Source organism: Salarias fasciatus, chromosome 5, assembly GCF_902148845.1.
Source record: "Salarias fasciatus chromosome 5, fSalaFa1.1, whole genome shotgun sequence".
Taxonomy (NCBI): Eukaryota; Metazoa; Chordata; class Actinopteri; order Blenniiformes; family Blenniidae; genus Salarias; species Salarias fasciatus.
In genome coordinates this window covers 18,439,717-18,454,819 of record NC_043749.1, presented here as the reverse complement: position 1 = coordinate 18,454,819, position 15,103 = coordinate 18,439,717, and the positions used below count along the sequence as shown (strand labels likewise).

Below are 15,103 nucleotides of genomic sequence, written 5' to 3'. Positions count from 1 at the left end.
CATTGCACTTGTCACTTTGTGGCATGTCAAGACTGGAGAATGTATTCAAGCCTTTGGCAACGTGTGACCTTTTAGGGAAAGCCCAGGCGCAGTTTCCCTAATTAACCCGTCCTCCTCATGCACACAGACATTCAGATCCACACATAGCACGGTGCCTCCTTCATTAGACAGACACGGAGATCAACAGATTAATTTAATCTGCATAAATGCAAATGTCCTCCTTGAGCGTCATGGCTGTGCAGGGGGAGATGGTGAGCCCAGACAGCAGTTCTACTGCAGGTTAACGCAAAATGCATGTATACTTTATATTGTTTGTACTGAAACGGGATATATTGATTTAATTGCTTAATTAAAACAAAAAAAAAATCTCATGTATTTTTTTTTTAATTTTCCAAAAGAAAAGAAAAGAAAATATTGTGATAGCTCAGATCAGCCTTTTTTTTTTTTTTTTTTTTTTTTTTTTCTCTCAGTCAAATGTGGCACTTCCCAGCCGGGCCGCTCGTCTTTAATTACTTTAAGACAACGCTGCGTTAACAGCCTCATTAGGACATTAAAAACACCCTCGTTATTGGTGCAAATTAACCTAATTCTGGAGGTTTTTTGTGTTCGTAGCGGGGACGGCTCTGTGACAGAGTCCAGGCGTGACGGGGCTGCGTCTTCCTGCGGCCGCTGAGCAAAGTCACCCGTGAAAACCTGATCTGCTATTAGACATGCAAAACAACTAAACACATGTTTACTCTCATCGGCACAAAGAGCGGGATTCTCAAGTGGAAGAAGTCGCAATCGACATGAGGATCTTCACTGAATCCGTCAAACAGTGTTAGACTTTTTTTTTTTTTGCAAGAAAAACAAATAAACAAAAAATGAATACGATCAAATCAAAAAGTAATTTCTGAAGAAAAATAATAATAAATTGTATTACGTAAGATGTGGGTGGTGAATACTTGCTTGGCATTTAACACCGATTTTTTTGTTTGTTTTTTTTAATTATCCAGTTAATGTCACTTACTGTATTAACTCAGAACGAGTTCTTCTGGGAAAGTGCAAATAAAGAAGAAGAAAAAAAAAAGATAAACTGAGACTTTAAAGGCCTCAAGGTTCACTACACCTCAGACTGAACTGTAGAAAAAAAATAATAACAATGACATTAAATAATTAATAAGATAATTAAAATGACATATACATTAGCACATGCCCAACCCTGCAGTGATTTACCATCAACAGTGCTTATTTTAATAATATATAAAAGAATAACCATTACAGTATAATAATAATAATAATAATAATAATAATAATAATAATAATAATAATAATAATAATAATAATAATAATAATAATAATAACTTATTCTCATATATGCTCTAGATAAGTGTTTTTCCTATGGTGGCATTTAAGGATTCATTAGGAGTTGCCTGAGTGACACTGATACCTTTGAGGCCTGCAGCAGCCTCAACATAGCAGCTCCACTCCTTCATGCCCCACTTTGCACAGCAGAGGCTCTCTGGTGTGCATTTAACAAGTTTCCTACCCTTGCTTTTTAAAGACTAGCTTAAACAAACACTGGTCTTTTCCACGTCCCCTGCAGCCCCCCCCTCTGAGCCAGACACAGTGGGAAAAGGTGGTCCTGGGCTTTGACCGTCTGTGCACCACAGCAGGGAGAGGGAGCACGGCGGGGCAGGAGTGTTGTGTGCAGACTGACGGGCTGCAGGGCTTGGCCGTCGGTAAACACACGGGCTTTCACAGAAAGGATCGGTGAATGAATGAGGGGGCTGCCCTCACCGAGGAGAGAGGTACAGCCCTGTGCTCATTAGCCTCCTCTGACCGGGGCTCCAGGATAAAAGGAGGCAGGGCATCCCCTGTTCCAGACACAAAAGAGGGTCTTCATGAGTAGGTGTTTTCCCGCTGGGGTCCCAGTGACATGGAAATGCAGTAATTGCCATGATGTGATGAATGGTCAGCTCCTCCCAGATCATGCTGCCCACCTTGTCCTGCTGTGATCACTTCATTGGTGGAGCCGGGGCCGTGAGAGAGAAAAAAGGTATAACCCTCAACATCAAGCCTAGCAAGGAAATAAATACCTTCACTGTCATTGCTTGACTGTCGCTGTTGTTTCAATGTTTAGCTTGTCAAAACAGGAAATTCATTAATTTGGCCATCTATAGATAATTGCTAATGAAGTGGTCAGCCTTCCTTCATCTTTCCCCTCCGCATCACATGCCACTGCTAAGTGTGAAAAAAAAAAAATCATGCAAACCCTGTGATCTCACATGACAACAACACAAGCCGGCATAGCAAGCCAAGTCTGGCACTTAAAGCTGGCATTAAGAAGTCAGTGTTGTTTTTACAATTCATTTGGTTCACAGAACCCATTGTGTGCCATTTCTGAAAAGCCCGTGCATGTTCAGCAGCACAAGCCGTCCTAATTGAGGTTGTGTGGTCATCATTTACCACCGGACCAGACTTTAAGGAGTGTGAACAAGCTCTCTGCACCCGACAAAGCCTTTCTGTAAATCATGCTAAACAAGACAGACGTGCCTGTGAGTTTCTTCTCCCTGCTCCTGCGGCACGTCTAATTTACCCACTGCATGGAGGAGCTACGGGCTTTGTTTGCATTGTCCCTGCCCTGAGACAGAGCAGCTCTCCCGGACTGAACTAAACTGGCTTGGCAGCCGGCGTGTGTGTAGTGCCAGGCTTGAGGGAGGGTGCGCTTATACATATGCGTGTACATGTATACTCATATCTAAGGTTTCCAATGGAGGGAGCAGGGGGGCGGGCTTCAGACAGTTTGCATCACGGGCCGGCCTGCGCCTCCGTCTGCGTGTGCTCATGCTTGCGTCCAGCACACACACCGGCTCTGAGGGAGCACAAACGGGGCAAATGAATCCCCCGTACCCACTTTTGGCACTCATCAGTTCGTGACTTGTGAAAAGCGCCAAAGTGAGGATTGTAAGTGAGCAGGACACTCGTCACAGGTCTGCCCATGAGACTCAGTGACACCTGTCATCACAGCTTACTCTGAAGACCTGCTACACACCACCTCCAGCCTCGCCTCGCCTCGGCCACCGACGAACGGGGGGGTGGGGGGGTACGGAGAGGAGCGCGGCGGAGAGAGGGGGAGGATTTATAGATCCCCTCTTTTCTCTGCGCTCCACACTGGTAGCGAGGTTAGAGGGCACAGAGCAGGCGGAGAGCGGAGAGGGATGGAGGGATGAGGAGAGTCTGCCTGGTTAGCGTTCGTCCTTCAGATGAGCATGCTTGCCTGGCCCGTGGCTATAGCTCCCCTTCCCGCCTGACTGCGTACTCAGGACAAAGAGGCTGTGTGTGCGCGTGTGCACGTGAGCTTGAGTGTGATATAGGATGCTCTAAGTACTTAACAGTCCAATTTTCACTTCGATAGCGAGTCTATTTACACGTAGCAAATTCTGAACTGGGAAACTGACTTCTATTCACCGTGGAAATGTTTGTGTGTTCTCCCGTGTTTTTATTGCTTAGAAGTTCATTATTGCATGCTAAGCAACACAAAAAGGACAAGAAAGTAGCTGAGAAACTTAAAAAAAAGAGAGGGAGAAAAAAGGCTTGTTTGGTTCAGAAAACCATTTAACAACTTCCCCTGGAAATTGAAAGAGGAAATAGTTTTGGGCTGGATTGCAGTAGGGGGGAATGAAGCCCATATGAGGACCAGATGAAGAGAGCGAGCAGCCAAGCAGGACTGACAGTGTGTGTGCGTGTGTATGTGTGTTGGAAAGAGAGAGAGAGAGAGAGAGAGAGAGAGAGAGAGAGAGAGAGAGAGAGAGAGAGAGAGGAAGAGAGAGAGAGAGAGAGTCTTTTGGAATTCTTCATTACATCTCGCAACAAAACAGAAGAAAAGCAAACTGAAATCATTGTAAAACAGTAACGGGCTGGAGGCGAGCGAGAGAGAGAGAGCGCGAGAGAGAGAGAGAGATGAGAGAGAGTAGAGAGAGAGAGAGAGAGAGGGAGGGAGAGGGTGTTTATGAGGTCATTTGCCAAACTCGTGTTTTCAACAATTTCCTCCCCACTTTAATTTTTGCGCTTTGTTCTACTCATAATTACTTCCATCCACGTGTGAGAGTGTGTGTGTGTGTGTGTGTGTGTGTGTATGTCTGTGAGTGTGTGTACAAGCACAAGTATCTGCGCATGTACCTACTGTGACACAGAAGTAAGAAAACATGCAGAATTATTCCCCCTTCAATTGATTATAAATCGTTTATTGCTCCTGTAAGATTATCATAAAATTGGAAACTACATTTTTTGCAGATTAAACTTTCCTGTGAACACAACCTCTCTAAAATTAAAAAAAAAAAACAAAAAAACTAAACAAAACAAGTGGAGCTTTAGCTTCAGGGGTACAAAGCCTTGTCACTGGAGCAGTGTCCTCTGTTGCTACTGGATGGAAATATACATTTCTGGCTATACATAAACACATATCCTACATTTTCTGATTTCTTCAAATCAAATGTAGTGACTGAAGTTACTCTCTACTTCTACTTTGAATTTAAAGAAGTACAACTAAAGCAGAAACTCATTCAAAAAAAATGTTTAATCTATGTCCAAATAGTTTATTTTATCTAAAATTTCCCATAAGATTTACAAGAAACAATATGTATCTTTCATTGCTTTGGAAACAGATGTGCACCGTTTTGGCCCCTGAAAAGGAACACATAATTACCTTGACGTCCATAATTATCCCTATGAGACACATTAGAGCCGACTGTATGCTGGGGGCTGAAACGGACCCCTCCTGTGCCATGAAAGGAGAAAGTAGATATGCTTTTTTTTTTTTCAAGCAGTATGGCAGTGAGAAATTCAAACACCTAATCCGCAAACACTGTATTCCAAAAAGATCACACCCTGCGTATTTAACGGATTAGCTGTTTGATTCAGCTGACTGGATGTCAGATCTTAAATTATAACAGTTTGCCTTGTTGGGACATGATTTGTGTCAAATCACTAATTTTACGACTTTGTCACATGAATTTAACTTCTTTCCATAAGTGTATAACCGTGCTTATCCCTTTGAAACTCAGTCCATTGTTGATATTTTTGGATGTTGGACGCTGAAAACGTAGAAAGAGGGTTGAAATAATGATGCTACGTGGATTTTAGCAGTTGGTAATTCAGCTGGTTGATGGTGGAGTTGAACTGTTGCATGCTGACTGATGAAGAAGTCACAGATTTTTGCAAAGTGTGTAACATTGAAAAAACACTGCCCACTGTCACCGTCACTCAGACATGTGAACAATCTCAAATCTGACATCTTGAATGTGAAGCCATCCTCTCATCTTTTACTTCTTGGAAGTTAAAAAAAAAAAAAAAAAAGTGGCAGCATCCCAACTTCAGTGTGAGACTCAGTACATTTGAGTTTCCACAGATTTGATATTTAATGTTCAGAATTAAATCCAGTAATCAAGCAGTCAAAGCCATCAATAGCGGCGTGGGGTGAGTCATTCTGGCCTTCCCGACTGTCGGAAGCCATCAAACAGAGCGTGCAGGTGTGTCCCCACCTCTCAGTGCTCAGACCTGTCAGTGTTTCGCAACGTGCAGCTTCCCCTGTCAAGTTATTATGGCATTATACATTTTTCTTCAACCAAGGAGGATATCAAAGCTTGGATCTCTGTTTTCATGTAAAAGAAGAAGTCCTGAGAACATAAAACTGATGCAATAAAACTGGCGGTTACAAAATGAGCGTCACAGTAGTGCTTATGCTCTCGCTCCCTGGCCTTGTGGTCTCCGTTCCAGTTCCACGTCTTTAATGTAGAAAGTCCTTGGTGAAACTTCTGAAATCTGCACGGCTTTGGCTGAAGTTCACATCTCTCGCTCGTTCATGTTGGAGCTGGAGTTCTCGAGGCATCAGTGGAGCAGTGATAGCTGCCTGGCATCCCAGCTGCTCCTGGATCAGAGCATGACTAAAGCCTGTGTTATGACACACAGTGGTATTTGCATATTCATTTGTGACATTAAGAATTCCTCTCCGCTGCCTCAGGTGTTCCCTGAGCTCCTTGTGGAACACGATGAATGCAGTTCTCTCATGTTCTGCTAAGTGAACCTGACTGGGCAGCCCGGCTGATAGTGTATCTTAACCCCTTTTAGACGTTTCTTGAAAGAACGGACGGGAGTTTTTCAGGGCAGAGCGGCAGGGTGTAGGCACACGAATACGCCTGGCCCTGACTCACTCTGGCAGTGGCTTTAATCAGTGTGGAAAAGCTGCAGTGTTCTCATGCACGGCGAGTCAACTACTCACCCTGGGGTCTGTGGGGGGTCAACCACGGTGCACAGACAGCGAGAGACAGACTGAGACAGAGATCGAGCAAGCCACGTCCTCTCACAAGTACTTGGGAGATATACACACATTACACACTTTGCATAGAAGAAGATTATGCACAATGTTTATATGTTGAGGATTGGAAAGTCTACACAGTCTCTGATATAACTGGAATAATTTCCTTTTTTTTTTCTTAATAACTAAATAGGAAATGTGACACAAATTAACCAAAGTCTGACCAGGGGTGAGGAACGGAGGTAGACACAAACCTGAGCTGGAGTTCGTAGGTTTTCACTGCTCTCCAGTCTGAGTTGTGAGGCCTGTGTGTTCAGGGTTACAGGTCCGGCCTCGAGGACCAGCGCTGTCACTGGGAATTACAAAGAGGCAAAGTGTGTAACATGCCTTAACGCCGCGGCGGAGAGCCCGGGGCGGCGTGGAGCTCATGCCTGCTGCCAGGCTGCATGCACAAATGAGTCCACTTGCTAACTTCTCCTCCATTCTCCGAGAAGAACGCCGCTGTGTTGAGCACTCGACTTGTCAACTTTTTCAGCTTCTTTGTTCCATTGATCTCTGGGTATCAGGAAGCGATGGACTCTTCAGAACTTTAACAGAGACTCAAAATAGCTTCCATCCAGTTTGTCCCCACATGAGTTCTACACAACACTGTGTCTCCTGTAATCATAATCTATTGTTAAACTCAAACAACCAGATGAGCACAGCAGCTTCATAGCGTTACTGATACCGCGTGTAAAAGACAGAAATCGAGTGCAGAGCAGATTCATCCTCCGAAATGGAGCAGTGCGCCTGCAAAATACCTCTTTTGAAGTGGAAGTGACTTAATCAACTTGCTCTGATCACTTAAACCAGAAAATGGTCACACAGAGCCGTTAATGCGGTCGACACCCCAAGCTCTATAAACCATCCAAATGTGCATTCAACTTTCACGGCCTTCAAAAACCTATTTCTTCTTTGACAATACAGGCAAGGAATATACGGTGTATGTTCTCAAGACATGCAACATCTTTCACTGACTTGAAACTCCAAGCCTCTTTGTTTTTAGTTTTTCAGATATTTGTTAAACCCATGTAATTACATGCATTTTTCCCTCCGACCGAGTATGCTTATCAGCCGGAAAGATCATCAGTAAATGTGACATTTTGAAGGGTTCGATGCAGTCGCTCTGAAGCTGCTAGCATGTATAGTAACGTATTATTTCATTTCTTAGTATGTGGAATAAATTCCCTGAATACAAAAAGTGAAATATATGAATCTGCCATGGACTGTAGCTGCACTCTGATCCTGCTACTAACAGAAAATACAATAAAATGTTTTAGTGATTATCACAGTATCAAAATATTATGTTCCAGAAACTAAAGTAGGATGGGGAAAAAATAGTCAGAACAACAATCATGTGAACTCCCAAGGCAAGAGATCCAGTTATATTTCAGGATATGATATAAAAGAAGAAAGAAGGAAAAAAAGACTTGGTCACCCAAATAAGAAACAGTTACTATGAATAAGGGAAATCTGCTTGTTTCCAGCATGCGGTTCAGCAGATCCCACATCCTGTGCCAGAGGGGCGTCACTGAAACTACAAGAGGGTGGCAAACACTGACACCTGCCTCGAAATAAACACTGAGTGTAATCTACAATAAAGACCAGTTTTCAAATGAGACAGGAAATATCACAACCAGGTGATGAAATGTAATGCCTTTAAAAACACTGCAGGGTCAAGATGAGCCGGTTGCACTCAAGAAAATCCACATTTTGACAGTCACCAAGTAAAAAGCATTTGAAGTAACATCAGGAACTCATGTTCTGCAACCAAAACCCTCATTAATAATAATGATAATAGTGCTTTGTGCTCGTAGGTGATGACTTGATGAATTTTGCCTGTGAAATGTTAAGTACTTTGTCATTCTGGATCCTGTTCTCTTGTTGCCGTCCCCTGAACCCAACCGGTCCAGTCAGGCAGTCGATCTCCCCGACTCTGAATCTGCTGTTGATTTGTTCTTGTTAAAAAATAAGGACATATTTTCTACCTCCTATTTCGTATTCTTGCATTGATGGGACTTTCTGCTTCTGTGTATCAGAAAAGTAAATGACCATATTGTAATTACAATTCTATAAAGCAAATCAAATTGAAAATAATGCTAGTTTGAAGCATTAACTACTCTGTTATACTTTCACTGAACACCATGGATCCATATTAAGGAATCATCCAATCAAACCTTCCTGATCATGTACATCCTGCTGTTCCAAGACCTCCGACGGAAAATATCTCCTCTGGGATCTGGCTTATACTTCAGGTTAATGCTCACTAATGGTGTATCACCTGCTGTGAATGATCACAGTAATGTACATTAAACTGATTACAAACACCAATGCTGGATTGAACATTTCTTTAAATATCAAAACTAAGAAGGAACCCTTAAAGATTCACATTTTTTTTCTTTCTTTATTTTAAATTCAAGCTTATCGGCTGTCCATGTTTTCATGAGCTTTCCTTTTCCTTTTCCATTGATTGGAATACACTGGAGAGAGGTCTGAAGCCTATTAACTCCTCTTAGATATAATTTATAGATTTCTATCTAAACTCCTAACTCCCAATGCCATTCAGATTTAAGTGATTATAGGATATTATTCATAGTAGAACAGTCATGACAAGCTTTACATATATACAACCATTTGTCAATTTGCTGTGGCTTCCAAGTCACAGTTACCTTGTGAAACAATCCGTCTCTCGGGACCTTTCAGTATTAATGCGTTGGGAGAAAGCTCCTCAACGTGTTTAAAGAGTGCAGCAGTAAGTGGAAAGGTGGAAAAATCTCTGAAGTACACAGAGAGTCATTTCAGAAATGTTGACTTGCAATCATTTATCAAAAACCTTATCTTCACAAATGTTTCACTTAGTTACGTTTCACCAAGTTTCAGAAGCGATGCCTCAACAACATCTGCCCCACTCTGTAGTGAATTTTAACATATACATTTAAACCCTGCACGGTTGTCTGCAAAACTGCTCTGAGCATGTTAGCAAAGCCTGAGTCAGGAAGAATAATGCATCCCAATATTCATCTCTTCACCTTTGTTTTAACTCTCAATACTTCTGTTAAAAGCAAACACATCTGTTCTTTGGTCACACTCGGAAGTATAGTAACTGCATTTAAGAATTTATAAGTACTAAACTTAAATTAATGACCTTGTACAATCAGGTTTCACTTTAAATCTCCCAAAAATACACACAAAGGTTATTTATATGTTAAGAAGATGATGGAGCTGCAGTGCTGATGCTAACATTCATCTCTGACAGGTTCAGCTTCACTGTCACGTTCAAGGACACCAGGATTGGGGAAAAATTTACAGCACTAAATGTAAAATAACTTAAAAACCTTTTTTTTTCCATGATATTTTGGGTAAATTTTATTAAAATTAATTAAACAGAATTTTAATCCTGGAGTTTCATAATAAAAAAAAGAATTCCAATGTGGACAGGAAGAACTTTTGTTACAGGTTTTGTTGAGGCAACCACAATAAACTGGAGAGAAGAGAGCCCTCTGGTGGTCGTCACAACAAAGCAAACCCTCCTCATTGGTGTGTGTGGTGTGTGTGTGTGTGTGTGTGTGTGTGTGTGTGTGTGTGCGCGCGCGCGCGTGTGTGCTGCAGACACCAGAAGTCAGCAATCTTATCACTCACATACGCTGTCAACACATACTACAAATTTCTGGAAATACCTGGGAAAAAACCGTGTACACATTCTAATGAACTTGTTTTGGTTGCTCTGAAATACTCACACGCTGTCGGCTTTGTGGCCCTCTCTCCATTGTCATGTATGCAAAGTTGGGCAGGGCTGTTATATGCTGAAACACATGCCAGGCTAAGTGTTGGGTGTGGTAAGGTCACAAAGATCACCATCTCCTTTAATTACCTACGACCTGGTGAGCCACCGATATTTTGACTTCCCCACATGCCGGTTGTGTGTGTTTGTTTGTGTGTGTGTGTGTGTGTGTGGGGAGAGAGAGAGAGAGAGAGAAAGAGAGAGAGATGGGGGTAGGACAGATGTCTGCAATACAAAAGGCAGAGTGGAGATTTTTCTTCCTTCCTGCATTCCAGTAACAAACAGGTAAATTACTTCCAATCTCCGGTAAGCACGCATAATTGTTCCCCTTGTGGAGGGAAATCAGCAAACCGCTTTCAGCAGGTATTATACTGTGGTGTCTTTAATGTTCTCCTTAGCTATACTTTGGTTTTGTGCTCAGAGGCCAAAAACACAGGCCTTTGGCATGTGACAGCATTGCTGACACGCTCTGTGCTAATTATCATGTCTGCAGTGCTCCGGGTGAATATACGAAAACATAATGAATTAATGTTCACAGGACCGTGTTACAAATTTGAAGTGCGCAGGTTTCATCTGGCTCTGTACACTGAGGGTTTGTTTGACAACTGAAAGTGTAAAATTTAAGCTTTTCCTCGAATTTGATGCGTGTCCAACTTTTAATATGACTATTCTTGATTTGTAAAGCGTGAAAACACAGAAGTTACTGTTCTGTAATTTAATTATTTTATGGCGTTTTATCACCTCCATCCCCCCCTCAGGGCCCACCTGTGGAGCTTGTCATTAGTACATATAGGTGGGAGATTTATGCTCGGTATAACCTCAATAAAAGCTGCATCCCCTCCAGTCAGTCCCATCCTGTGCGTGGTCAGCAGCTGGGTTTGCTGAGAGTGGTGTGTGTGTGATTATTGTCTGGAGAACACCAGCATCCTTGTGTTGGTAACACTTTGGTCTCACAGAGTGATGTGCATGTGGGGAAGAAAGGAAAAAAGAATAAGTGTCCTTTCATGTTACGCTGACTTTTTAAAAGAATTTTTTTTTCATAGTATTGCCCTCCACTCCGTCCGCAAGACGACCAAACTAAACAAGAAATGACAGAACTCAATTGAAATCAGCCACTTTCTTTGTCTTCATGCATGGTCTCTCAAGAGCAAATGCTCATCTGGTAAGGATTGCTTTGAAATTTAAATACATAATCTGAAATTAAAAAAGCAAAATGCAAGAAGGGCACAGTGTGCAAGAAAACAATGGGCTCCTATACACAGTTTGGATTGTCGCTGTTTTTGGGTTTGCTCTTGCGGCAGTTAGATCTGTCCAAAACTGGTAGTGAAGTGGGGGTCTTTAAGAAAAGGGCTCATGCATTCTGTTTTAATCAGCGCAGAGAGAGAGAAGAACAGAATATGAATCAAGCCTTAAGGAGAAAATTACACATTTCTTCTTCCATGCAGATGCTCCTGCGTGTTCTTTTGTTTTTCTTCTTTCTCTCTCTGTTTTTTTTTTTTTTTTTCTTCATGTGACATCCAATCAGCATTGTCAAATGGAGGCTCCGCGGGCCCGATGCAGTCCCTTTCAGCTTGTGTTTACCATAAACAACATGATAGGCATCACAGAGGAGAAAAGCCCCGGGGGACCAGAGTGTAGGGTAACAAAGACCAAACCACTCCGAACGCTGCGTAAATTACGACTAAGTGACCTGTTGAATACCTGCGCGAATGGCATTCAGAGTAATGATGCTGCGCTCGGTCGGCGGGTCGCACCACTCTTTCACACAGCTACTCTGAATTGGTTCGATTTGATACTGATCGTGTTTCTGCTTGATTTGGCGATTCCCAGGATGTATTCCACAACAGATAAATCTTTGATGTTTAGATACGAAGGGAAAATGGTAGCAGAAAGCACTGACAGGTGAATAAACAGCGGGTTCAGCCGCGCTGCAGGCCCTTGCGTGACTGCGGGGAAAGTGACTGACAGGTTGACTGTGAGGATCTTCGGTATAGTCAGGAGATATTTAACATAAGTTGGATCTCTGTGAGAATCCTATCAGCCCGAGACGCCTTATCTCTGCGGTGATTGGCAGCAGTGGCCCGAGGCAGACCAGGACGAACACTGCAGGTCTGCATGACTGACTGAACAGCGGCGCTGATTTACAAACCGAGGGCCGAGTGCTAAGCGGCGGCCATTTAAATTTATGAAGACACAGGAAGGTTGTTGTTGTGTGTGCAAACACGCCACACGTTAAAGCGCATTCAATAAAGTGGCGTGGACAACACAGAGAGGAGGGGACTCCGAGGGTTTTTCAAGGACTACAGAATAAAACTGACATTAAATGACTGGAGTATTTGGAAGTGAAAGTTTTCTGCCCCTGGGGAATTGTTGGAGGAGATTTTGATCAAAAATCACATATTCTCTACAATTTCTTTTAGCTTTCTTTTAGATCACACATTATTACTGGATTATTGAGGAGGGTTATAAACTACATCACTATTATTGTCCAACAATATTGTGAAGTACTTACAAATAATTAGCGGGGATTGCTTCAACCAAACTAGGACAAAACAAAGAATATAAAGGATTTCCAGAAATCTGCAAAGACAGAAACCTGGGAGAAACTTAGCATACAGACTCCTGCATGATATTATTTTCCTCGTACACTTGTATACATTGAATATAACGTACCATTAGTTTAAGTATTTGAAAGACGGGTGACAAATGGTGACAGCTGATTAGTTTAAATCATGCAACTCACACAAAGCAGCTTGTACCTCATGAAAAAGCAAAATGGTTTGAAGCAACTGACAGGTCATTTTGTGCAGGAGAACGTTTGCCAGACTTTTAAAGGCGTCCCAGAGGTTAATGAAACAAACGTCTAATCAGAAGTTTGCAGGTTCAGATCACACTTTGGATCCCCGCGCACACACCGAGCCCCCACCTGCTCAGGTTGCATCATGGTTTGAAATTAAAAAAAAAACAAAAAAAAAAACACCTGCCAAATCCAGCATGTGGACCACATAATCTGCAGTGGCAACCCAGGAAAGGGAGCAGCTGAAAGACTCTGTAGCCAAATGGGGAAGAGTTTGTGTCAATAAGCGGGAGTACAGGATGTTCCCTCATGAGCGAATGTGTTCATGCGTGCAGCGCTGACACTGTTATGATTGGACTATGACTCTGTTTTAATTACAAAGACGGCGGGTCAGCGTTGGAGCCGTTGACAGAGTCTGGAGGTAAACTGGGCGAGCTGACTCCCACTGAAAAGTAAGCTGTGCTGGGGAAATGGCCAAAACCTGAGCAGGACAATGAGGCTGAGGAACGATGAAAGTGATCCACACCCCTCAGGGCCTGTGGCTGCCATGTATGACTTACACACTCTCTGCAATTAACTAAGCCAGGATTGAGGAGTGAGAGTCACATTCCTCAGAGCAGAAAAAGAAAAGAGGAGAAGAGAAGGAGAGCAGGAGCACAACACATTGCAACATGTCAAAACTGAGAAGAGTTTAAAAAAGGACAGTTTGTAAATTCAGTGCAGATTCAGATTTGATTTAATCAGACCAGAGACCCTTCCCATGACTACTGAGATGGATGTAATTTGTCATTCAAGCTGAAATGCCATTACACTTCACTGCACTGACGATAAAAAGTTTATTTTCCATGCAGTTGATCCACTTGATCATTAAGTGTACCTATAAAAATAGAAACATTTGGCCAATAAAAGAGAAAAACCATTTACCTGTGATCCTTTGGGTCAAAATTGTTCTGTTTTTCTTGAATAATATGAATGTATGGCTGTTGGCTTTGAGCTGACAATACAAAATTTCCCACAAAAAGAAACTATTTAGTTGTGTCTGACAAAAGAAACAATACTGTGCTTACTTCATGCCTTATTCTCCACCTCTACTATAGGCAGAGGAGGAAAACACCTTATAAACACAACTATCATTATTATATCATTACATTACATCACACTGTCATTTACCATTAATTAAAAGGCACTGAAAAAATACATTACCGGTGAGGCAACCTATATTTTATGACACTGAATGGAGGATAATGATAACAAACCTAAAATCATTCATAAATCAAAATAAATCAAAATCTGGATGGCAATTTTTTTGAGGGCAAGTTTTATTTTCCTCATTAAAATCACGTATGCACTGAAACACATGTCTTGCACGGAAAGCCACATGATATGGTGAAAAGCAGGCTGGAACATGTCTCCCAAAAAGCAGTGTATTCAAATGATTTCAAATCCTGAGCCATCTGCCACAGTTTCTTGTGTAAAAGCTGTGCAAAACAACTTCTTCCTCCTTTCAGACTCAACTTGTGAGCATTTTGCAAATGAAAATGAGTGCCAATTTCCACAAAAAAGCAGAAAAAATAAAAACAAAACAGATAGATGTCATGCTAAATTTCTTCCCAGGGTATCTAGTTACCGAGTGATTTTCTACACAGACTAACAGTGGGGCTGCCAATGTTTGCAAGCTTTAATAATAAATAAGTGAAAACTTGGCAGGACTGTTTACATGAAACACCTTTATATTAATTGCACAGTCAGTGTTTGTGCTTCAGTGCCAAATCTGACAGCCAACGGCCATAAATCAGCAAAAAGGTAGCTAATGAAGCATGCCTACAATCATGTCGCAAATACCTGCAGCTGTTCACAGGCCTGCACAGCATGGAGGTGTTTCTGAACAGAGCAGTTGTAATGCCGTGGTGTTAAATCACTAATCAGAATGTAATATTCCAGAAATGAGCAGGAAAAACACTAAAAGCACACAGATTAAAGTCAAGGCTCTGGGTTAGTTACTCCTGCCTAAACTGAGTGTTTCTTGTGTTCCTGCTGACAACTTGGTTATGAATAAAAGATGTGGTATAAACGACTATCATCGCTTCTATTTTGCTCTCAGTCGGGCTTTTCTGTGTGGAGTCTGCATGTTCTCCCTGAGCCTGTGTGGGTTTCCTCCTGTAATCCGGAGACGAGCCTGTTCGGTTAACTG

General features: G+C 42.1%; 1 protein-coding gene across 1 annotated transcript in view; it reads left to right on the top strand.

Moving 5' to 3' along the window:
* The first annotated feature begins 230 nt into the window (after positions 1-230).
* LOC115388121 (transcription factor AP-2-beta-like) overlaps positions 231-15,103 on the top strand; it is a 49,351-nt gene continuing 34,478 nt past the window's right edge. Inside the window, exons 1-2 of the mRNA XM_030091063.1 lie at positions 231-251; positions 1,586-1,721. Of these exons, the coding sequence (XP_029946923.1) occupies positions 231-251; positions 1,586-1,721 (157 nt within the window). The remainder of the gene's footprint in view (positions 252-1,585; positions 1,722-15,103) is intronic.